General features: G+C 54.1%; 3 protein-coding genes across 4 annotated transcripts; all 3 read right to left on the reverse strand.

Moving 5' to 3' along the window:
* Positions 1-114: 114 nt before the first annotated feature.
* PSMD3 (proteasome 26S subunit, non-ATPase 3) lies at positions 115-5616 on the reverse strand. The gene is made up of 12 exons (XM_053964949.1): positions 5393-5616; positions 4336-4526; positions 3514-3651; positions 3210-3346; positions 2931-3121; positions 2656-2759; positions 1682-1796; positions 1347-1466; positions 1168-1271; positions 803-958; positions 650-700; positions 115-565 (listed from the first exon to the last, which is right to left on the reverse strand). The coding sequence occupies exons 1-12, from the start codon at positions 5562-5564 to the stop codon at positions 488-490; spliced, it is 1557 nt and encodes a 518-aa protein (XP_053820924.1). The 5' UTR covers positions 5565-5616; the 3' UTR covers positions 115-487.
* Positions 5617-6741: 1125 nt separating this feature from the next.
* GSDMA (gasdermin A) lies at positions 6742-11182 on the reverse strand. Its single transcript, XM_053964952.1, has 9 exons — positions 10402-11182; positions 10047-10242; positions 9633-9798; positions 9467-9560; positions 8999-9052; positions 8611-8765; positions 8266-8416; positions 7482-7555; positions 6742-7342 (listed from the first exon to the last, which is right to left on the reverse strand). The coding sequence occupies exons 1-9, from the start codon at positions 10619-10621 to the stop codon at positions 7070-7072; spliced, it is 1383 nt and encodes a 460-aa protein (XP_053820927.1). The 5' UTR covers positions 10622-11182; the 3' UTR covers positions 6742-7069.
* A 1280-nt stretch (positions 11183-12462) lies between these two features.
* ORMDL3 (ORMDL sphingolipid biosynthesis regulator 3) lies at positions 12463-22139 on the reverse strand. Of its 2 annotated transcripts, none has more exons than XM_053964968.1 (4): positions 22060-22139; positions 17906-18106; positions 16563-16714; positions 12463-16434 (listed from the first exon to the last, which is right to left on the reverse strand). In XM_053964968.1, exons 2-4 carry the CDS (start codon positions 18077-18079, stop codon positions 16299-16301), a joined length of 462 nt encoding a protein of 153 aa, XP_053820943.1. In that variant the 5' UTR covers positions 18080-18106; positions 22060-22139; the 3' UTR covers positions 12463-16298. The 2 variants fall into 2 exon arrangements, with proteins under 2 accessions (XP_053820943.1, XP_053820942.1); XM_053964967.1 differs by lacking the exon at positions 22060-22139 and adding an exon at positions 21038-21228.
* Positions 22140-22329: the final 190 nt, after the last annotated feature.

Below are 22329 nucleotides of genomic sequence, written 5' to 3' on the forward strand. Positions count from 1 at the left end.
TGATCAGATCTAGTCTCATCTCTGGTGTCTAGCCCCAGGGAGAGAGCAGAGACCCCAGACCAGCCCCATGCCCCTTCCCCATCCCAACAAACCCACAGCAGGAGCCACCCAGGCTGGCATTTTTCCATCTTTTATTTTAAAAGTCATAATTGAAGTTTAACAAAGTTTGACCCCGTTGCTGTTGTGGGAGCTTGGAGGGCACCAGTGGAGACCCCAACTCCTGCTCCCTCCAGCCCCGCTCCCCTCACAGCCCCCCGGCATCAGCTCTGATGTCACCACAGGGATCCTTTTAAGGATGTTTATTGGGGAGGGGGTCCCACCACAAGTGCAGGTGGTCAGGGGGTGTGGGCCCAGGGAACCCCCTGTGTCCCCTCCCACAGTACAGACATGCAGGGATTTATAAAAGGGGGTCTGGGGGGGACGGAGGGCCCTGCTCAGCCACCATCTGTCCAAGGGACAAATAAAAAAGTACAGCCAGGGCCCAGGGTCATGGAAAACCGTCGTCATCGTCCTCTGCCATCTCCTTGGCAAACTCCAGGTCCTGCTGCTCACGCTCCCGGCGCTCCTGGAAAGCAAAGGCCGAGGTTGGTGGCAGGTGGGGACAGAAGCCACATCCTTCCCGTGGCCACAGTGGCTGCAGAGATCTCACCTCTGCAGATTCCAAGTCCTTGTTGTAAGATTTGGGTGGGAACCTCATGGCCTGGAGAAAAAGAAGAGGAGGAGGAGGAGCTCAGAGCTGAGCCAGCCCTGAGCCATGTGCTGAGCTGTCCCCGTCAGGGACGTGGGGACACGCTGTGCTCACCTTCACGGACATGTTGTGGATGTCGAGGCAGAAGGAGATGCGCTGGTGGAAGGCCAGCTGGGGCTCCCGCGTGGAGTAGATGTCGATCATCTCCTTGGACTGGACGTAGCCCTTCTCGTGGTTGATGCTGGCCTCGATCACGCCGTCCCGGATGGCCTGCGAGCCCGGGCACGGGGCAGGGCACGGGGTGTCCCCAAGGGCTCACACAGAGCAGGGACGTGGCGCCCTGAGTGTCCCCAGTTCTCCCTGGAGGAGCCTCAACCCAAACCCAGAGGTGCTGCAGGGAGGGGTGCGGGGGAAGGGGGCAGGGTGGGGGCTGTGGGCACCCCAGGACCCCATAGGGATGGGACTCCCCGTGCTGGTACCTTGGCAACGATGAACTCGGCGTCCTCGGGGCTGTCCAGCTGCAGCTTCTGGGCAATGTCGGCCAGGGAGATGCGGGAGTAGGAGAGGCTGATCATGCGGACACCTGCAGGGAGAAGGGAACGGGATGCAGCCCCCCCGGCCTGCCCGGCCCGGTGGGGGTCCCCAAACACCCTCCTACCTGTCTTGATGACGTTGTGCCTCAGCCGAATGATCAGGGTGTAGGTGCCATCGGCCTGGAACTTGTCCCCAAACTGGTCAAGGACTTGGTTGAACTTGGCCAGGTTCCCCGTCCTGACGGCTGGAGGCAAGAAGGTGGGACAGGGGGAAGGAGAAAAGCTGGGGAAAGCGAGTCAGGGCTGCCTGACTTCCTCCTTCTCCTCCTTCCCAAGTGGCATCTGCATCCAAGTCCCATCAAGGGGAGAGAAGAGGATTCCCACTGGGTCCCTTCCCACTCAGGATATTCCAGGATCCCCTGACCCTGCGGGAAGGACAGGCAGGGGAGGGCGGCCGTACCCTGGGTCAGCAGGAAGTAGGGCATGAGCGAGCGCTTGAGCGAGGGCTGCCGGAACTGGAGCCTGTCCGGGATCTCCCCAAGCAGCAGCTCCACCACGATGAGCAGCTTGTGCACCTGGGGCAGAGCGAGACCCTGAGTGAGTGCCCATGGGGCCTGAAACCATCCCTGTCCCTGTGCACTCCAAGAGGCCTTGCACCCATCCCCGTGTGGCACAAGACCCCAGGAGATCCCAAACTGTTCCTGTCCCCGTGAGGCCTGGAAGGTCCCAGATTTGTCTCTGGGAAGTTCCAAACCTAGGAGGTCCTGCACGTGTCATCCCTGCAGGGCCCAACACCCTGGGAGGTCCCAAACCTGTCCCCATGGGGCCTGACCCTGGGAGATCCCACACCTGTCCCTGCAGAGCCCAAGCCTGGGGGGTCCCAGATCTCATTCTGGAAGGTGCCAAGCCTGGGAGGTCCCAGAACTGTCCCCGTGGAGCTCAACGCTGGGGAGTCCTGGACCTGACCCTGGGAAGAACCAAATCCCAGGGGATCTGACTCCTTGAGGCCTGACATCCGAGGAGGTCCCAATCCTGCCCCAGGATCTCCCAAACCTGGGAGATCCCAAACTAAACTCCGTAGGTCCTGACATCCCAGAAGGTCCCAAACCAAATTCCACGGAGCCTGACATCCCAGAAGGTCCCAAACCTGGGAGTTCTCAAACCTGGGAGGTCCCAAACCAAATTCCATGGAGCCTGACATCCCAGAAGGTCCCAAACCTGGGAATTCTCAAACCTGGGAGGTCCCAAACCAAATTCCATGGAGCCTGACATCCCAGAAGGTCCCAAACCTGGGAGTTCTCAAACCTGGGAGGTCCCGAACCAAATTCCATGGGGCCTGACCTCTGAGAAGGTCCCACATCCAACCCCTGCGAGATCCCAACCCTGAGGGGTCTCAGAGCCAAGCCAGGGGTGTCCTGCCCCCTCCTCACTCACCGTCTGCTTGAAGCCGACGGCCGTGTGCTGCGGGGCCTTGCGCAGGGCGTTGGTCATGGTGCGCCGCGCCTCCGAGTACTCCAGCTGGATGGCCTTGATCCGCCCTGCGCCCACACGGGGCCGGTGGGGAAAGCCACCCAGTGAATCCAACCTGACCTACGTGGATGGGGCTCCAAATCCTGCCTGGAAGCCCCACCTCCAGCTGATCAAAGGGGTTCTCCGAGGAACTCGGCGTGGGGCGCCGGGAGGCAGGGCAGGCACCGAGCCCCGCTCACCTGTGTAGTACAGGTAGCGAGCCCACTCGTTGTTGTTGGCCTGCTCGGGGAACACGGACTTGGAGACGAGCTTCTCGGCCTGGTCGTAGAGGTTGTAGTGGAGGTAATTCCTCAGGAGCAGGTTCAGGAGCGTGGCCTGGCCGTCGGCGTCGTGGCGCAGCGTGGCCGTGCGGAGCCGGGCGTGCAGGAAGCTGCGGGGTGGGACAGGGAGTCAGGGAAAGGGGAGGAAAACAGGGGGGATCAGGTTCAGGGACAGCCCCCCCCCAGCAGCCAGCCCACCTCCGGACCACGTCGAGCTTGTTCAGGAATTCGTAGATGCGGGAGTGGTAATAGTAGCACTTGGCCACCACCAGGTCCAGGGCCCGGCGGTTCTGGGAGCTGATCTTCTGCATCAGGTCGTCGGACACCTTCTGAGCCTGCCAGACAGGAAGGGAGGTCACAGCAGGGGGGTTGATCCCACCAGGGCCACAGACCACCCAGGCTGTGGGGTTGAGCCCAGGGGAGCAGCTGAACGCTGCTGGGATGAGGGGACAGCATGGGGCAGAGGCGGGGGATGCCTGGGGAGCAGGAGCGGGGGGCTCACCTCGGGGTACCTCTTGCTGTTCATCAGGTAGATGACGAGCAGCAGCTGCAGGTAGGCCTCCACCTCTGGGAGGAGAGGGGCTGAGGCTGCTTTCCCCGTCCGTGGGCGGAACTGCAGCTCAGCTTCTGTGTCCATGGACTGAGGGGAGAGAGAAATTCTGGATCCCTGTCCCCGTGTGGAGACAGCTCTGCTCCAGGTGTGACAGGAGCCAGCCCAGGACTGCAAGGACCTGTCTGTGCTCACATGTGTGTCTGAGCAGAGGGGCTGCTCGTCCCCAGTGTCCCCAAACCCCTCCGCCCTACTCCAGAGGCTCCTTGGAAAGAATCACAGAATCCCAGACTTTTTTGGGTTGGAGGGGCCTTCAAGTTCATCCCTTCCCTGCCATGGGTAGGCACACCTTCCACCAAACCAGGTTGCTCCAAACCTTGTCCATCCCAGCCACGGACACTTCCAGGGATGAGGCAGCCACAGCTTTCCCAGGAAACCCATTCCAGTGCTTCCCTGGCCTCACAGAGAAGAATTTCTGGCCAGCACCCCATCTAATCCTGCCCTCTGTCAGTGGCAAGCCATTCTCCCTTGTCCTGTCACTCCAAGCCCTTGTAAATAGTCCCTCTCCATCCTTCCTGCTGCTTCTTCAGATACTGGGAGGCCAAACCTTCTCTCCTACAGGCTGACCCATCCCTATTCTCCCAGTCTTTCCTCACAGCCGAGCTGCTCCACCCCTTTGATTATCCTCTGGATTCGCTCCTACACCTCCACATCCTTCCTGAGCTGGGGGGTGCCACGGGGCAGGGCAGAGGTGAGGGCAGCAGGTGTCCCCACCTCCTCCAGGAAGGCCAGCAGGAAGTCCCTGACGGCGCAGTTGGAGGTGAAGAAGCCGTGGATGGCCTTGTGCAGCACGTTGGGGTTGAGGCGGCGGGAGGTGGAGGGCAGGGCCCGCAGCGCCCGCAGGACGTAGCGCGGCTCCTTCCCCGACACCGCCTTCTCCAGCTGCTTCACGTGCTCCTTGATGTCTGCAGGGGCACACGGACACCCCCCTCACCCCAAATCCTCTGCCAGCGGCACCCCGGAGCCAAGCCAGGGCCGCCCCCTCGCCCCCGCCCTGCTGTTCTGAGGTGCCTCTGCCCATGGCCGTGGTGTCCCCAACCTGCCCTCGGGGCTGTCCCTGTTCGGAGCAGGGGGCTGGTGAGGCCCGTGCAGAGTTTTCTCCCTCTGCACCCCTGTGGGGTCCCACCACAGCAGGTCTGCAGCCCCCCTGTCCCCCCCAGTCTGTCCCCAGAACACACCCTCCCCGTCACGGAGCTGCCCCAGTTCCCTTCCACAGTGATCCCCCCAAACCGAAATTCCATCCCCCATTCTCCAGTGACCCCAAAACCAACCTCCCCCTTGCTTTCCCTCACACGCTGCCCCAAACACCCTTCTCCACAGCGTCTCCCGCACAGCAACACAGCTCCCGTCTCCACTTCCCTCTCTAAATCCCTCTCCCCACGGTGACACCCCCCCAAACACACCTCCCCTCCCCCTTTCCCACATGCTGCCCCCCATCTCCCCTTCCCCGAAGTGTTCCCGCACCCTAAAGTCACCTCTCATTCCTCTTTCCCTCAGAGCCCCCTCCAACTTCCCCCCCTACGCTGATCCCAACATTCCCCCCCCCCAACACCTTTCCAGCCCTTTCCCACCCCCCCCTCAGGTACCCCCACCCTGACCCCCTCCCCAACCCTCTCAGGGCTTCCTATACCTGCCCCCAATCCCCCTCCTCCAACAGCCCCCCTCTCAGGGGTTCCCCCGACCTGTGCCAGCCCCTTCTACCCCCCAACCCCCCCCAGTTCCCCCCGCCACGACCACAAACACCCCCAGCACAACAACACCCCCCCCTCACCCTCCAGCGTGATCGCGTCCAGCTCCCGCTGCGGCTGCCGCTCTCCGCCCGCCTCGGGGGCCACGGGCGCCGCCTCCTCGTGCATCTCGACGTCGGGGGGCGCGGGCGGGGGTCCCTCCGGGGGTGCTTTGGCCTTGTCGCCGCGGCGGCGGGACGCGCCGTCCTGCTTCATGGCGTGACACTGCACAACGGGCCGCCAGGCGCGACCAGCCGAGCGACGAGCGACACGCGATCGTCTCCTTCCGCCTTCCGCTCGGCCCTTTCCGCCCTCGCTCGGGTTCTTCCGCCGCGCTTTTTCGGCTAGCTCAGGCACCGTTCGTGGACTTCCGTCGCGCCCGCTCGTGGAGTTCCGTGACGCTGTCGGGTATTTCCGTCTTCGCTCGTAGATTTTCGCCCGCGTTTTCGGGCGTTTTGGCCGAGCCCTCTCGGAAGATTCCGCCATCGATCGGCTTCGTTCGTCTATCTTCTTCGGGAATCTCCGTAAAACTTTCGGGCGTTTCCGCCGGGTGCTGAGCTGTTCCCGCCTTTTGGGGGCGCGGGCGAGTCTTCGCTGAGGTCCCGTGAGGGGCTTGTCCGTAACGGGACATCCCGTGAGGGGTCCCGTGCGGGGCCGGGCTGGGACCGGGTCGGGGGTCCCTTGAAGGGTCCTGTGTGGGGCTGGGCTGGGATCGGGGATTCTGTGAGGGGTCCCGTGAGGGGCCGCGCTGGGATCGGGGATTCTGTGAGGGGTCCCGTGAGGGATCGCACTGGGATCGGGGATTCTGTGAGGGGTCCCGTGAGGGGCCGCGCTGGGATCGGGGATTCTGTGAGGGGTCCCGTGAGGGGCCGCGCTGGGATCGGGGATTCTGTGAGGGGTCCCGTGAGGGATCGCACTGGGACCAGGTCGGGGGTCCCCTGAAGGACCCGGGTAGGGCCGGACTGGGACCGGGGATTCTGTGAAGGGTCTCTTGTGGCCTTAGGGATCCTGTGAGGGGCTGAGCTGGGATCGGTAATCCCGTAAGTGATCCGGTGAGGAGGCGGACTGGAGGCTGGGAGCGGGGGTCCCAGGAGAGGCCAGGTTGAAGCTGGGAGTTCTGTGAGGGGTCTGGTCTCTGGGACTGGGGCTAAAGGGTCTTATGACGATTCCAGATTGGAGCCGGGCTCCCCTCGTAGCTGTTGCAAGGCAGAGCCTGGCCCCTGGTGCTGGAGGTCCTCCCGGAGCCATCAGTGCCCGCACAGGTGAGCAGTGCTGCCCCTTGCTGCAGGCACCCGTGGCCTCCAGAGACCCTCCCAGGGCCCCACAGCCTGAGGGACCCCACGACTTCCCCCCAGGGCTAACTGCCTGTAATTTTCCTATAGTATGCCGAGCTTATCAGATGTACTGTGGGACCAAAACCACACAAAATTAAGAAATTGACTTTGAGAACATCCAATTGTGTAGCAAGAAGGTCCTCTTTATAGAGTGATAATGAGAGTGCTTGCTCTAAAGTGCTCTAAAGTGCTGCACGTGTCCACCGAACGTCTCAGGGATGATGGCAGTGACCAGGGAAGTGTCAGTGAAAGAAATCCAGTTTAATATCCAACCTTTAGGACGCATAATGAATTCTCCTGCCTTAAATTTCCTTTTGCCAGCCAAATCAGTCTTGACTATTAACAAGGATGATACTGGGAGACAAAACTGGCTTGTCAGCAAAGATTTCACAAGACCTTGCAGAGGGGTTCCCTGGGCAGGGCCAGGTACAGCCCACCACTCAGGAAGTTCAGGACATACAGGGCCACGAACAGGGCTGCAACGGCCTCGAAGGGTTGATCCCTAGGGACAGCTAAACCATCTTGCTGGAGCTGCACTCCACTCAGCTCCACCAGTTCCATGGTTAACATCTGCTCCTCCTCATGTGAGAAGAGCAGCCTGGAATCCACAAGGAAAGAGTCCATCCCTTTATCCAGGTCATGTTTCAGGAGGTTTTCAACCTTCACAGCAACAATAAAAAAAAGCAAAATCAGAATTTCAATCAGTAGTCAGCTTGTGTCATCATTATGGAAATGTTGCTAGAATTAACATAGCCCCCACCTCCCCTTGAAAGGAGCCAAGTGTGGTTTGTGTTCTCACCAGGTTCAGCTGTTGGGACACAATCTTCCTTTCCAAGGATTCCAGCAGCAGCAGCAGCTGATCGTCCGTTAACTCTGCAGAAATAAACTGGGTTTGGATCCAAAACCTCTCCCCAAGGTGATGGAGGTTGCTGGTGGGCTGGGACTGGTGAGCAGGATGGGAAAGAGTGAAGAGGATGGGAAGGGTGATCATTTCCTGTAGGAAATGCTCCTTTGGTCAAAGGTTTTGGATGTTCTAATAGACATTATTTGTGCAGGCTCACTGTGAGAGTGATCTGGCTGTTGCTCACACAATAATGGAATACTGGGTTGGAAGGGACGTACAAGGATAATTGATGTACAACTCCCATCCCTGCACAGGACAATCTCAGCAATCCTGGCAGTGCTGAGAGTGTTGTCCAAACACTCCCGGAGCTGTGTCAGCCTTGGGGCTGTGACCATTCCCTGGGGAGTCTGTTCAGTGCCTGAGCACCCTCTGGGGTAAGAACCTTTCCCTGATATCCAGTGTAACTGTCCCAGACACAGCTCCAGCCATTGCTTGGGTCCTGTTGCTGGTCACCAGAGCAGAGATCTGGGCTGGCCCTCGGGAGGAAGCTGTGACCAGACTTTGAGGGAGCAGGGAGCCCTGGATGGGTGCAGAGGGGGTTTGTCTCCTCTCCCCTCCATGGGACCTGGATGTAGATTCCACTTGAAGAGGAGGAGGAGTAAGAGAGGAAGGCAGGAGGGAATGGAGGAGTGGGAGTCATCCCTGCCTTGATTTCCCTCTTGAAGACCCAAAGCCTCACCATGCAGAGCATCAAGGACGTAGGTGATTCCCTCTGCCAGCAGAAGGAGACGATCTCTGGGAGAATGCTGCAAGGTGCTGAACAGGTCTTTTAAGTCTGGGCTCTCAGTTTTCAGCTGATAACCATCATCTTGCTCAGGAACTTCTTCCATCTGGGGGAACAAGGAAAAGAAATGTCAGGATTTGAGGGCCGAGGCTGCTGCTTGTGCTAAGCAGGGAGATGTGCTGAGAGAGGGAATTTTGCATGGACAGTTGTGGCACAGGGCAGGTGACTTGTGGGACAGGAGATGTGGTCGTGGATGTGTCTGTATTTATAAATCATGGCAGTAAGAAAAGCTTCACTTACTTTCTGTCTGAGCTCTTGAAGGAGGCTCTTGTCTCTCATCACTGCTTTGATGGTGTTTAAGATGATGAGCAGCAGGTCAGGGGACAACTCGGGGAAAATTCGGCAGGAATATTGAACTTCTGTCATCACTTCTCGTAATTTTCCTGTTGCGGGACCTGCAGACCAGAATGAGACCAAATCTGTCACTTGAGTTCTAGGAGTTCACAGGCAGCTCTGAACCCAGGGTTTGAAACACTCATTTGCAGCCGTATGGAATTGGGGCAGTTGTGATGTCTCAGGGGAGAGGCAAATGCTTCTCTCCCGGTGATTTGTTTTATGCTGGGAGATTCCATCTTACCCAAAGCAGCCAAAAGTTGTGCATGTGGAAGCAGCAAAATACATTACTTACCATCAGCTACATAAGCCATCTTTCTCATAGTTTCTGCTGGGAAATAATCCAGATCTAAAAGAGGATAAAAGCGACAGTTTTCTATACCAGCCTTCCCAGTGGTGGTCACCCTCTCAGTTTCCTCCCTGGCTCTTCTCTTCTGAGTAGGAAAGAAAAAGAAACACCAAAACTCTGCTCTTTGTGCCATTTATCACCAGGAGCTCTGCAGCTCCTGAAATGTGGATCTTCCTTTTTTCCTTTCTTTACTGACCCCTCCCCAAAGAGGATCTTTGAACTTGCATGGGTTATCTGACCTCCCCCAGGTGATTTCTGTCTCTCACACTGCCTCCTCCTATTTCCAGACAAGCTGAAGGTAGCTCTGGGGGCAAGTGGTGCTTCATAAAATGTTCTTCCTCTTCTGGAATGGAGAACTTGGTCGTTTCTGCAAGTTTCTTACCCCATACTTGGTCATTTCTGCAAGTTCCTTACCCCATGCTCCATCTCTAATGTGTAATGGGATGGTCCTGAAGGCCAGTGTGCAGCCCTTGGGTATCACTATGCTTTGTTTATCCTCCCTGTTGCTCTGGATAAAGAAAACAACCTGTTAAAGCACCTGGCTGCAGGTGTTGGGGAAGCAAGGAGGGAGAAGCCAAACCTGTGCACAGAGTGTGGCATAAAATTTGGCCTTGAAGCCCCTATCTGCCTTGGTGGATTCCTTGTAGACAGCCTCCTCCGAGGCTTCGAGGATTTCAGTGACCACGTACAGGTGGATGTCTGTTCTCTGTAGTTGTTGGATGAAGGAATGATCCATGTTGATTTCTCTAAAAGAGGAAAAGGATAGGAAGGGTTTGGAGCACCAGAGCTAAGGCATCTGGGGGGATAAGCCTGTAGAAGAGGAGGCTCATGAGGGAACTTGTCACTCCATTCCCTGTCTAACCTGGCCTAGTTAGAGGAAGTTCATGCCCTAAGGTCTTAATCTTGGTTTTTGGCTGTTGAAAACCCATTCTTAACCTGGCATGGGCTGGAGGGGGATGACTGGAGTGTGTGTGCTCCCTTTGTCATTCCTTACCTTTCTCTTCTCAGTGCCTCCAGTGATTCCAGTGATACCCTTTTCTTCCGTGGTGTAATGGAAAACTCTTTGGACAAGGAAGCACCTCCTTTCATCTCTATATTTGTAGGGTCAAAAGAAATGCTGAGACCTCCATCAGCTTGGTCAGCACTGACTTTTGTGAGAGTAAATTGGCCGGATTCTTGATGGAGCGACTCTGAAATAATTCCATGTGTTACCTTAAGCAGGATTACACAGACTCAGCACTATGTCACACACACAGGAAAGCTGGAACTTGGTAGAGTTCTGCCACAAATGGTTCAAAAATATTATCTGTGGTATTTGATAAATTCATATTGGTAAATTTGGGGCTTACCTATGCTTTTACCATCCTCTCCAGGCAGCAGCACATCCTCCAGTGTGAACCCTGTCCGCTGGTAGTAGGGAGCTGGGTGAAATATGGTTTTTGGTTTGCTTTTTTTTTTCAGTAGATAGAGAGGCCTGAAGTGCTCATTGTCTGCGATGCTTTCGACAGGGACCATTTCTTTGCATGGATCCATTTGATTTACGATGAATTTGGTGAGTTTTTTAAACATTCTGGCTGTGGCTGAGGTTTTGAAGCAAAGCCAAGGGGATTTGTGCCTTGCGAAAGAGGGAACACAAGCTAAGCTGAATTACTTGAAATAATAGGAGGACATTGTAACAAAGTGTGACTTCAGTGATTAAGAAGATTTCAAAATAATGACTCAAAACCCCCATCACTGTCCAAGGACTCAAGTTTCACAGGGTTGTTTCAGGGAGTCTTTTAAGAGGAAGCAGCAGGAGCTGTGGGTTGTTTGGCCTTGTCCCCTTTTGCTGTTGAGCCTCAGTGATTGTGCAGAGAAAGCACAGCTGGCAGACCCCCAGGGTACTGATTTTGGAGACAAATTTCCCCCAGAATAGAGACCTCAGCTCAGCCCAGCCTTATTGAGCAGGCCCTGTTGGTCTGCAGGGGAGAGCTGGTGTTTGAGGGCCAGAAAGAAACCCCTGTTTGTTTTCTGAGACAGCTTGTTTCTATCAAAAAGTTTCAGTTTCACTTTTCTGGTGTTTTATGGGAAAGAGCTCAGGAGGGGAAATTGGGCAATCCAGACTGGTTTTGATGGGAAGGGACCTTCCCATTCCCCCTCCCTGCCATGATCAGGTACACCTTCCACTATCCCAGGCTGCTCCAAGCCCTGTCCAGCCTGGTTATAGACACTTCCATGGATGGGGCAGCCACAGCTTCTCTGAGCGCCCTGTTCTGAGGCCTCAGCACCCTCAGAGAGATTTTTTCCCAATATCCCATGTGACCCTACTCTCTTTGAGTTTAAACCATTCCAAAGACAAATAGGATGCTCAAGGTTAGTAGCCCTTGCAAGTCTCATTCCCTTGAAGGTCTTCAAGAAGAGAAGAAAAACTGAACAAGAGCACTTAAACAGAGAGCTCCCACCAACCCTCTCCCCTGCCCACAGCTCTGGGATAATGCACTTGCCTGTGTGTGGGGCGGGGGGCGTGCAGAGCAGACCGTGGGGCTGCTGAGGTGATGTGGCCTCTGGAGAGCAGCAGGACAGGGGAGAAGTTCTCCGGCTTCCCTTCTGCTCAGAGGTGTGGAAGTGGCTGTGAAATACAGCAGCCGTGAGTCGCGCAGGAAGCTCGCACCACCACAAATGCAGAGCAAAGAGTAAATTGATTTCTGTTACCTTGCTAACTGAAGAACACCTGGGCAGGGGCAGTGTTAGACCCGATCCGTGCTGGAAGACCCCTGGCTGTACCCAGCAGCTTGTCAGTTGTTCCCAGCTGTGTGATCACTTCAGCAATTCTACATCCTCATCACCAGTGCTCTATTTCCACAAATCGGCTGTTGCTTACGTAACACTTCCTTTTTAGTCATTGAGCAGAGTCTGTTACAGGGGCTGTGGATTACTGGAACTTCTACAGATGTAGGAGATGTAAGTCCACTGCTGGAAGTGTCCCAGACCAGATTGGACAGGAATGTGTCCCTGCCCGTGGCAGCAGGTGGGACTGGATGGCTTTAAGGTCCCTTCAAGCCAAACCATTCCATCATTGCATGATTCAAATTTATTGAGCCAGGTAACGCTACTGTTCTTTGACAGATGGAGAAACGGACTCAGGAGGGGATATTGGCAAGAAATTCCTCTCTGTGAGGGTGGTGTGGCCCCAGAACAGGTTTCCCAGAGCAGCTGTAGCTGCCCCATCCCTGGGAGTGTCCAAGGCCAGGTTGGATGTGGCTTGGAGCAACATGGGCTGGTGGAAGGTGTCCCTGCCCAGGGCAGGGGGTGGGAATTGCCCTGGAGCCTTAAGGTGCCTTCCAACCCGAGCCATCCCATGTCTCCTGGATACATTGCCATGCTTGTTTGACAGCAAAAACCATCCATGTGAAGATTCCAGGACTCAAGTGCAAGTTTTTACCTGAATACTTCACTTTTATTAGTCTCTCTTAGAATACTGTACAAAGGAGTAATAAAAATATTCACACTTTATTTTAGAAAGTTCTCTACATGAGACTTCTGTATCCACAGCAAAAAAGAAGGCTATGGGAAAAAAAACCCTAAAACTTTGTACAGAACATTCCTTTAAAAACCCTCCCAACTAATTCAGCTGATTTAACTGATCCAAGGAGGGTATGGACACACCAACACTCACATGCTTAAAAGATATTCTAGGCAATGATAAAGCAACATAAGTCACAAGAAGGAATATTAATATGTTAACCCACTGCTGTCCCCTCCTCGAGGGCCAGTACCGAGCTTTTAAAAACAACCCAAAATTGAACAGTGATTCAAACATAAAAGTACTCAAGAATAAGTAGCCCTCCATTTAGTTTAATTTTATAGGCTTTTCTCCTGCAAAGGTTTGGGCTGTTTGCCAGCCTCGTAGTTCTGTGAAAGGACTCCCAGGTCAGGATCCTGATTCAGGAGCATCAGGCTGGGAGGACTTGCTGGTTTTCTGAGTGTCCTGGAGCAGGGGTTGCCGTACCCCATGGAAACATGTGTGGTGCTGACAGTGGCTCAGGAGGCTTTGCCAAGTACAAGATGGGACAGGCTGCTGCCAGTTCCTGAGAAGGCTTCCAGCCTTTCAAAACCTTTTCTCTTTCATTGCAGACCAAAACAGGAAAGCTTAAAATAACTTACCAGGAGTTGTTTTTCCATCACAGGAGATTTGATCTCTCCAGGTAGGGACTTGTCCTGATCATGATACAGGACCAGTGTGAGAGGAAATCTGTCAAGTGTGATGTGATCAGAATCCCATTTAAAATTAGTAACAATCAGTTATCTCCTCCACGCAGCACCACATCTGCTCACATTTCGTTTCTCCTCCCACAATGTGGCTTCACCCCTGATCTGTCCCTGCCAGGACATGTCTGACCACCCCTCAGCCTGCTCATGCTGTCCTTTCCCTTCAGACTGCCTCAGGTACACCCAAGAATGGTGGTTTAATTACAATTAACTTCCTGCTTTTTATTTTTGATTGATCCTGACACCTACCCTTAAGTTGGGCTCTTAAGGAAGATGCTGCCCGATGTGTAATTGTTCAAATACTTATTAATCATATATAAATACTTAACTTGCCACAACAGAGTGTGAAATCTTTCTTCAACTCATTTCTTTCCATATTACTTATGTTTCCATTTGTGTTTCCCTTGATTGGATTAACTGAGTCCAAATTAATCTCAGATATTCCATGGAAAAATGCCACACCTGTGTTGTAAAGAATCACATGACTCTGGCATTGGCTGTTTTAATCATTTTTGTGAAGGAGAGAAATCAAAAAGTATCTACTTTTGTTGCTAGACAGAGTCTTAGTGACAAGTTTGGGGCTTTACACTTTGGAACCTCTTGTTTGAGAAGTTTATAATCCCATTCTGAGTCCCAGTTCATCTTTAATTTAAGGAAACAGGTTCAGCTGACCAGAATGTCAGTGACCACACAAGTGTTCAAACCCACAGTTGTGTCAATGCCTTCAAGGAGACTCTGGGAATTGCTGTATCTCATAAAAAAAAAGCCAATCCTTTCAACTGATAACTATTCTAAATTTACAAATCTGCGATGTGCATATGCTTAGAAACACCCAGCATACGTCTGTCTGTGAGGAGTCATGTTTGAGAGCATCTGGAGGCTGTTTCTGTTGCAAAAAAAGGATAGTTTCTCCCATGTTTTCTATGGCAATAATTAGTTTTCTTTCATTTCTCCTGGAGATGGAAGTGGTGTCTGGGCAGACACTCAGGCCTGTTCAGCACCACAATCAGCATTTCAACTCCAGCCTCAGGCACCCTGCCAGGACCTGCCCCTCCTTGGCGCAGCCTCTCCTGCAGGAATAGTGCTCATGTCTGTGTCATTTCCCAGCTGATTGATGAAATATCTCTATTTTTATCACAATTATCATTGTCTAGTAGCTTAAAGAGCCGATTAGGGTAGAGAGTACCTCAGCTAAAGCAGCAGCTCTTCTATCCTAGATTTGAAGGTTTAAACTGCCCATCAATGGAATTGCACATCTGTCAATACCCTGGGGTCTCCAGCCAGATTCTCTTCTCCTTCTACCTCCTTGAAAACTTCCTTTTCACTTGGATTTCCACTTTCCAAACACATTAGGAAATGATTCTCCCTGCATTCCAGCAGCCCTCTGAGGTACACTCCGTATTTTCCCTTCCCTGTAGCAGTCCCAAAGGAAGTCTGAGAGAGAAGTGAAGCTACTTGCCTAAAATTATGCATGGAGTAGTAACAGATCTAAAAATTCCCCCTTCCACGTCCTATGCTCAGACCATCCAAAACCTCAACACTCTCCACCACGTCCTCTAAAGCTGGATTTGCTACTGCAAGGACAAAAAAAGCAGATTTAAAAGATTTATACCATTGTCAAAAAAGGTGAGACAATATAAGCACTCAGACAACAAAAATATAGGTTTTTGTAGGGTTACAGGGGAAGAGTGAGGGAAAACCCATTCCATCTGGGACACAACCCAAAGGGAAATCAGGTCATTCTGATTTTCAGTAAAATAGTAAAAGCTGTCTCAGCCAGGAAACCTAAGCCTGCTTTATTTAGGTGGTAATTTTAGAGGAAAAAGGCTTGATTTTGTTCCTCTGTGAAAGGATCTACTACCAGTGACAAATTGACTCCTTTGCTGGTCAGTTCACCTGCTGCTGGTGCTGCTGCTCACACAGCCCTTGGGCATGGAGCTGAGGGACAGATTTCCAGGTTAGCTAGAAATCCAACCCTTGAGTCCGTGGGGAACTGGCAAATCCCAGTCACATGCACTTAAGCAACCAAGGAGCTGAAGTGAGGAGAAAAATTCCAAGTCAAGGACGGCTGCGAGCTTGATGAGAGCAATCAGCCCTCCTCCTGTACCTGCCCACTGTCAGCCGCTCCCACACCTGTCCATGTCCATGCTCCAAGGAGCTCCATGGCATTTGGTGTCAGTCATTACATCACCTGCCCTCAGCCTTTGATCCAAATGCCCACTGAGCCCCTGTGCACTTAAAAACAGCAGTTTGGGGTGGGGAAAGGAGTTACCTGGGCAGATTTGGGTATAAACTGAAAATAACAAGCATGGTTTTGGACCTATCCACCTTTTCCCTGGACAATATGGATGGTGCTATAGGAAACCAAAAGCTTTGTCAAACTGCAGGTCATTTCTTCCTGTGCTGTTTTTAGGAAAGGAATTTCCCTTCTCAGTGGTGTCAACGATTGCAAAATAAAAATCTGTTATTCACTTCCCCCTCCTACTTCCCACCTAAAACTGGAAATCAGACCGCAAAACAATCCAGTCCTGGGAAAGTCTGGCTGTATTCCTTTGGATTTCCCTCATGTTCTGCTCAAAGCACCTAGCTTCAGGAAGGGAAATGTATTTTAAAGTGCATTTACCACAGCAATAGTACCAGCACTAAAAGCTTTTCCCCTCATCCCTATCCTCGTCATTCCATGTCTGGAATAGATGAGGCTCTTCCCAGAATTCATCCTTGTTGTACCTCAAAGTCTCAATGGTTTTGCATCTATTGATGACCCTGGGAGAAGAGAAATCCGGTGTCGCACGTCCTGCTCCGCACTAAACTCTACTCTGGAGCTGGTTTGGATTTATTGGGCACGAGGATCCAGCATGCGGAATGTGTCTGTTGGGATCTGCGTTTAAACAGCCGCTGCCAAACCACATCCCAGTCTGCGTGGGGGGGAGGAAACGGGGCTGGAGAGAAGAATCCCCCCTTGGCCCCGCTCCTCCGCCATCCGCTCCGGCCACGCCGCTCAGTACTTGTTGATCCCAAAGATCCGGACTCCGTGGAACTGAGGCAGTTTGGGGATCAGGACGCTCATGAGAGAGATGGTGTTGATGATGAAGTGTACCCGGTCGTACTTGGTGTAGAAGCTGGTTAGAAAATACCTGAGAAGGAAGGGTGGGAACAGAGGGAGAGGCAAACTGAGCGGTGGCATTCCATGTGTTTGTCTCCCAGGACAGAACACTGATGGGTATCGGGACACGAGGCAGCTCAGCCACCCCAGAATACTCACAGGACAATGGGCATGATGGTGAGGAACTTGCGGGACGAGGTGAACTGGACTCCATAATCCATCTGCTCCCAGTGCGTGAGCAGCCGGGCCTTGCCCTGGTCCGGGGTCTCGAAGGGGGTTCCTTTCACGGTGTGCAGGAAGATGTACATGCTCTGCAGGACACACAGCGTGAGGCACACGGCGCCCTGCACCCCAAAAACCCAGACCCAGGGCAGCGGATCTGGGCGCTTGCACCCCCGCGCCGCTCCACTAGAGGGATGTGGCGCTGCTGGAAAAGCCGGAGCGGCCAGGGAAGCAGGGAAAGGAGAGCTGGGAAAGGCCCGGGCACGGGCTGCTCCACGTCAGACCTCTCGCTCGGCTCCTGGGTGTGAGCCAAGGACGCGGTGGCACGATTACAGCCCTGGGATCTCTGTGATCGGGAGATTAGCGCCTGCCTGCTGCCTGAAGGCTCCCCGAAAATGTGCTGGGAGAAGGTCTGTTACCCCCTGATTACCAGGGGAACACAAGTCACAGACAAACATTCCAGCTCCGAAGTACAGCTACTCCTGGCCTTTAAATCCTTTTTGTCCTTAGAAACTAAAGCTGCCAGGGAAGATGGGTGAGAAGCCAGCAGCTCGTGAGCTGAGTGCTGAGCAGCTCCAGTTTGGGGCTTTGTGGTTGTTTTTATCTCCTGAGCAGCTCCAATTTGAGGGTTTGTGGAGGTTTTTATCTCCTGAGCATCTCCAGTTTGGGCGTTTGTGGAGGTTTTTATCCCCCACTAGTAATAACTTATCATGAGGGTCCTCAATCCCTGTAATTTTTATCTCTGGAATATTCCCAGGCTGAGATATTATTTAAAATAAAAGATACACAATCAGTTGCTCCATCCCTGAAGTTTTTTGTCCCCTGTGCCCAAGGGGACCTATGTGAGGACCTGATCTTCAGAGAGAAGAATCACTTCCTGGACTAATCTTTTACTTTAGGCAGAACAAAATCTGGGAGTTAATCTTGTTTTTTCTTATCTCTCATGAGGCCAGTTCAGGTTTTACCAACCTGATGGGTGATGGGGTCTGTCACAGATTCCTTTGGGAGGGGGTCACGACAAAGGACTTGCCCTACAGGAAATTAATCCACGTCCCCTCTGAGCAGCCTCACCAGGTGTTGCTACCTCACCTGCACTTGGGCTGGATTTAAATCCATGACCCAGAGGCACCAGTACAGGCTGAGGGCTGGAGGTTGAGCAACTCACCCGGCATCTTTGGAAACACAAAGGAATTGCTCCAACAGGAATCTCAGCAGATTGCTCAGAGGAACAGCTGTGCCAAGGTTCCCTGTATGTGCCCCGGGCCATGCCGCTCCCTTACCAGGTTGTGGATGATGTTGGTGAGAGTCCAGACCACCGGGACGCTGAAGAAGGGGATGCTGAGGAGCACGACGTGCAGCAGCCCGATGCCCAGCACGTAGGACAGCCAGATGCCGCGGCTGTTCATGACCCGGGTGTTGGGGTTCACCTCGCTGTGCGCCGTTCCCACGTTCATCCTGGCTCTCCTGGCTGATGGGAGCCCCTGGAACAGAAACACTGGGGTCAGAGCCCAGATCCAGACTGCTCAGTGGGGCTGACCACCAGCTGGTTGTCAAGCAAACCCAAAATCCGCTGTTTGCTATAAAAATCCCAAGTCAGTTCCCTCCTCTGCCCCTCGCTATTGCCATTCTTAGAGCTGACGTCGCTAACTCCGGGAGTGGTTGAGATTTGGGAATTATGTGTGGGAAGCTTGTCTGTGACAGAAGCTTCTTGTGATTTGAGATGTTTTCCTGGAGCTGAGGTGTCGAGGTTCAATCCCACGATTGCCTGACAAAACTCAAACCAATACTTTTAAGCACTTCTAAATTCTCATCACAGTGTTAATCATGGAAACACACAGCACGGGAAGCTTCCTGCATGTCTATGGAGTCAGCATGCCTTAAACTTGAGAAGGAAACAGAGCATTTGCAGAGTAAAGGGTCTGTATCAACAGATCTCCTAATTAATTTAACTAAATGAACCCGGTTCTGCACAGCTCGGGAGGTTTGCTTGTCTCCTACTCTGGCTTACATGTTTTACCTTCAGATTTAAGACTTACAGAGGGGAAAAAAAGAGGAACAAAAAAAAAAAATTGCCCCCCAGGGAAGGAATGAGATTCTTCTTGAGGAATGTAAAAAGGGAGAGATAACAGCACAAAGTGCCTTGGGAGGATGTTTCAGGAGGAAGAGCTGTGGAGGAGTTAGCCCTTCCCCTACCTGGAAAGAACAACTGCCATGTGGGAGGAGCACAAAGATGGTTTTCTGGACAATGCCAGGAGGGAGAGGAAGCAAGAGAGTATCACCCTCTCAGAGCAAGTCCTTGGGGTGGTGCCTCTGAGACAGTGAAGGTATCAAGTGGCTTTCTGGACTGACACAGTGCCAGTGGCAGCAGGAGAGCTCTGGCTCACTGGTATCTAGGGATTACAGAAAGCAGCACAAACTAAACCACTGTAAAGCTGAATGTCTTCACACCAAGATCAGGGAAATTCTTATGTAAAATCATCTTTGTGTCCCACGGAAGAGGAGCTTGATGAGATGATCCAGTTCATCCTCCTTGGCTACAGCACCCCACAGTGAAGGCTGTTTCCTGATGTCTGGCCTTGTGGCTTTGCTGTTGCTTCCCACAGCTGGAAGCTGTGTTGCTGTTCCCTCCAGCTCTCCGGAGGCGAGCCCGAGCCAGATCCAACATCACACTCTCCTCACTGCCAGCTGTTCCCAGCTCCCTTGTGGAGCGCTGGGCCTGCCTTGTCTCAGGAGCTGGCACCATCCCCACTCCTGCCCAGGGCTGGGACTCCCAGCCAGCTTCCATTCCACAGCTCTTGGAATGCTCCAAGTAACTCCCAAACCTCTTCCATGCACACAGGCAGCTGTTGCTGCAGATCCTCACCTCACTCTATCAGGGGGCTCATACCTGGAGAAGGATTTTGTTTCCAGGAAAGAGGCTGCAGGTCTGTGGGGTGCTCACTCCCTTGTTGGCCACCTCCCAGGTCACCAACTTATGAATATTCCAGAGAAAAGCCCGAAGTCTGATTTGGAAACAGGACTGAGAGCCAGAGTTCAGCACTTCACCCCTGGCAGAGGGAGCAGCTCTGTCCTAAACCTGCTGCAATTCCCAAGGGCTCTCAGAAGGAAAACTGGGGGTTGGGGCGAAGCATAAGTGAGTCAAAAAGAGTCAGATCATTACAACAACAAAAAGAAAAACACCCTATGGAATGTGTAAACAGGAGTGCTGAGTGCCAGACATGGGAAATAGCTCTCCTGGATGCTGGGTGAACATTGTCCAGTCCTGGGAGAAGCTGGAGAAAATGAGCAGAGGTGTAGGAAAAACATGACCTGCAAGGACAGCTGGAAGGAAAAGGGTTTGTTTAGTCTGGAGGACGCTGGAGACAGGCATGAAGAACAGTTGGATGCTCCACAGAGAGCTGTGTCTGTGGGATTCCAGCTGTGCAGCAGGAGAAACCACATAGCTGGGTCTTGGAGCGACACAGGGCTGCAGAACGAGGGATGTGGGAAGGGACTGCCCACAGAAAGTGATCCATGCTCTCACTGGAGGCCTTAAAATCTAGTTTTATCAACAGTTAAAAACCTTCTCTCCAGGAGTCTTTCCTGATACTGTTATCCAAGGGCTGTGGAAGTTTCCTGCAGCCAGAGGTGCACATGGCTGGTGCTGTGGAATTTCCAGCCACGAGTGTAACTTCCAAAAACTAAGGAGCAGCTTGGATTTGGTCTCCTCTGCAAACGAGAGCAGTTGCAAATGCACAACTGGGTGGGAAAGGGCCCAACTTGGAAGTTGTATGTGAAGCAATTCTCCTTCCGTGCCTCAGTTTCCCTTCCTTGTAAAATTAAGGATTAGAGAGGTGGGATGCTGGAACATACGAGAGGTTAATTCATTCTTGCAGGACATACAGACACACCAAGCACTCACTGCTGCAATGAGGGTGATTCCACGTCTCCAACTCTGTTCTTCCCCACCTTAAATATTTCACCAGCTCTGCCCTGGGCTCTGCAGCCCTTGGCCCAGCTCTCCCAAATTTTGGATTGCACAAGCCTGGCTGAGGGCACATCAGCTCCCAGAGCTCTGTCCCTACCCCCATCCCACATCCCATGTTTGCTTTCTAATTCCACACCAGGATTTGTTCACCTGCAGGACAACAAGACACAGCCCACCATGGGAAGGGCTCCAGCTCCCCCTTCCCAGAGCAGCTGCTGCCAGACTCTGCTTTCCCCCTTTTTTTGGAACAGAAAAGCCTGAATGTTGCACCAGGCTGAGGGTGAAGGTCAGGGCTGTGCTGACATTGGACAGTGGCCATCCCAAGGGGGGGAAAAGTCGGAGCTGTGGCCAGTGGCAAAGGGCACAACGTGGCAGTGGAGCTGAGCCCTCCCTCTGCCTCATCCTGCCTGTCCTGCTCCCTGTCCAGGGGCAGCTCCTTCCTCACCTTTGTCCCCAGAGGATTGTGACCACCAGCTCTTCCTGCTCCCTTGCTTAACACTTCAACGTGATGATCATAAAGGCCTTTTCCATCCTAAATAAATGACCCTATGATTTAGCAGTGCTGTTGCCCTCCCCCAGGGATTTCAGGATCATGGTCCCATCCTGGCACCCTGCTGCAGGATCTTCACTGGGCTGGTGAGGGAAGGAGGGCTCGGCTGCTTATCTTGATCTTGAGTGTTCCCAGACTGCAGGTGACGATGATCCCACGGATCACAGATCCCAATCTCTAGCAGCAACAGCTGCCACCTCCCAAACAAATCCTTTAAACCCTTCTGTGCCGCTGGCAGCGGATGAACCAGAGCACGGAGGACATGGGGGACGCTGGTGAACTGGGCTGTGCTGGGAGGCGGGTGCTGGGTGAGAGGTGAGACTGGGAACAAAATGCTCCGTGTCCCTCCAGCCCGGGGCCGTGTTGGAAATGTCTGAGCCCCAGCGCTGCCCGGTTCCTCCTCGGGGGCCCCGGGCTGCCAGAGCCACGGAGGGGACACGGGGAACACGGGGACGAGGACACGGGGACGAGGACACGCGTGAGCCGCCCCGGCTGAGGGCGGCGATCCTGCCCCCTCGGCCTTTCCTAGTGGATTTAACGGGAGATCTTGGACACGAAGAGAAGGCCGAGGTTGGGCTCCTCCGGGCTCACGTGGAGTCCCAGACCCCACTTTCTTCCCCGTTTCCCCGGGACGGGACGGTGCCCCGGGAGGCCACGGCAGGACCCGCTGCCGGCCGGGCTCTGCACAGCGTGACCCCACCGTGGGGACCCGCACTACCTAACTGGGACCCCCTATCCCACCCCGCCGCTTCCCAGCTCCATCCCAGCACCCGCTTCTCTCTTTTGGGGTGCTTTTCTTTCGGGCCGGGCCCATGCGAGGCACCTTGCCCCGGCCCCGCCGCGGGGCTCGGCCGCCGCCGCCGCCGGGGTGTGCAGAGCCCCCCCGGTCCCGCCCCGCGCCCCCGGCCCGCACTCACCGCTCCCGCCCGGTCCGGCTCGGCTCGGCTCGGCGGGGCCGGCGCTCGCTCCGCCGCGCTCCCGGTGCTCTCCCGGTGCTCTCCCGGCGGCCCCTCGGCCCGCCCCGCCGCGGCACGCCGGGAGCTGTAGTCCGGCAGCAGCGGGAGAGGCGGAGCCGCCATGGGAACCGGCGGGAGCGGCTGCGGGAAGGGCATCGTGGGCTGCACCGACCCCCGCTCCGCTCACAGCGGCCCCCAGACCCGGCTGGGTGCCTCCAGCCTGCCCGGGGA

Source organism: Vidua chalybeata, chromosome 26 (assembly GCF_026979565.1).
Source record: "Vidua chalybeata isolate OUT-0048 chromosome 26, bVidCha1 merged haplotype, whole genome shotgun sequence".
Lineage (NCBI taxonomy): Eukaryota > Metazoa > Chordata > Aves > Passeriformes > Viduidae > Vidua > Vidua chalybeata.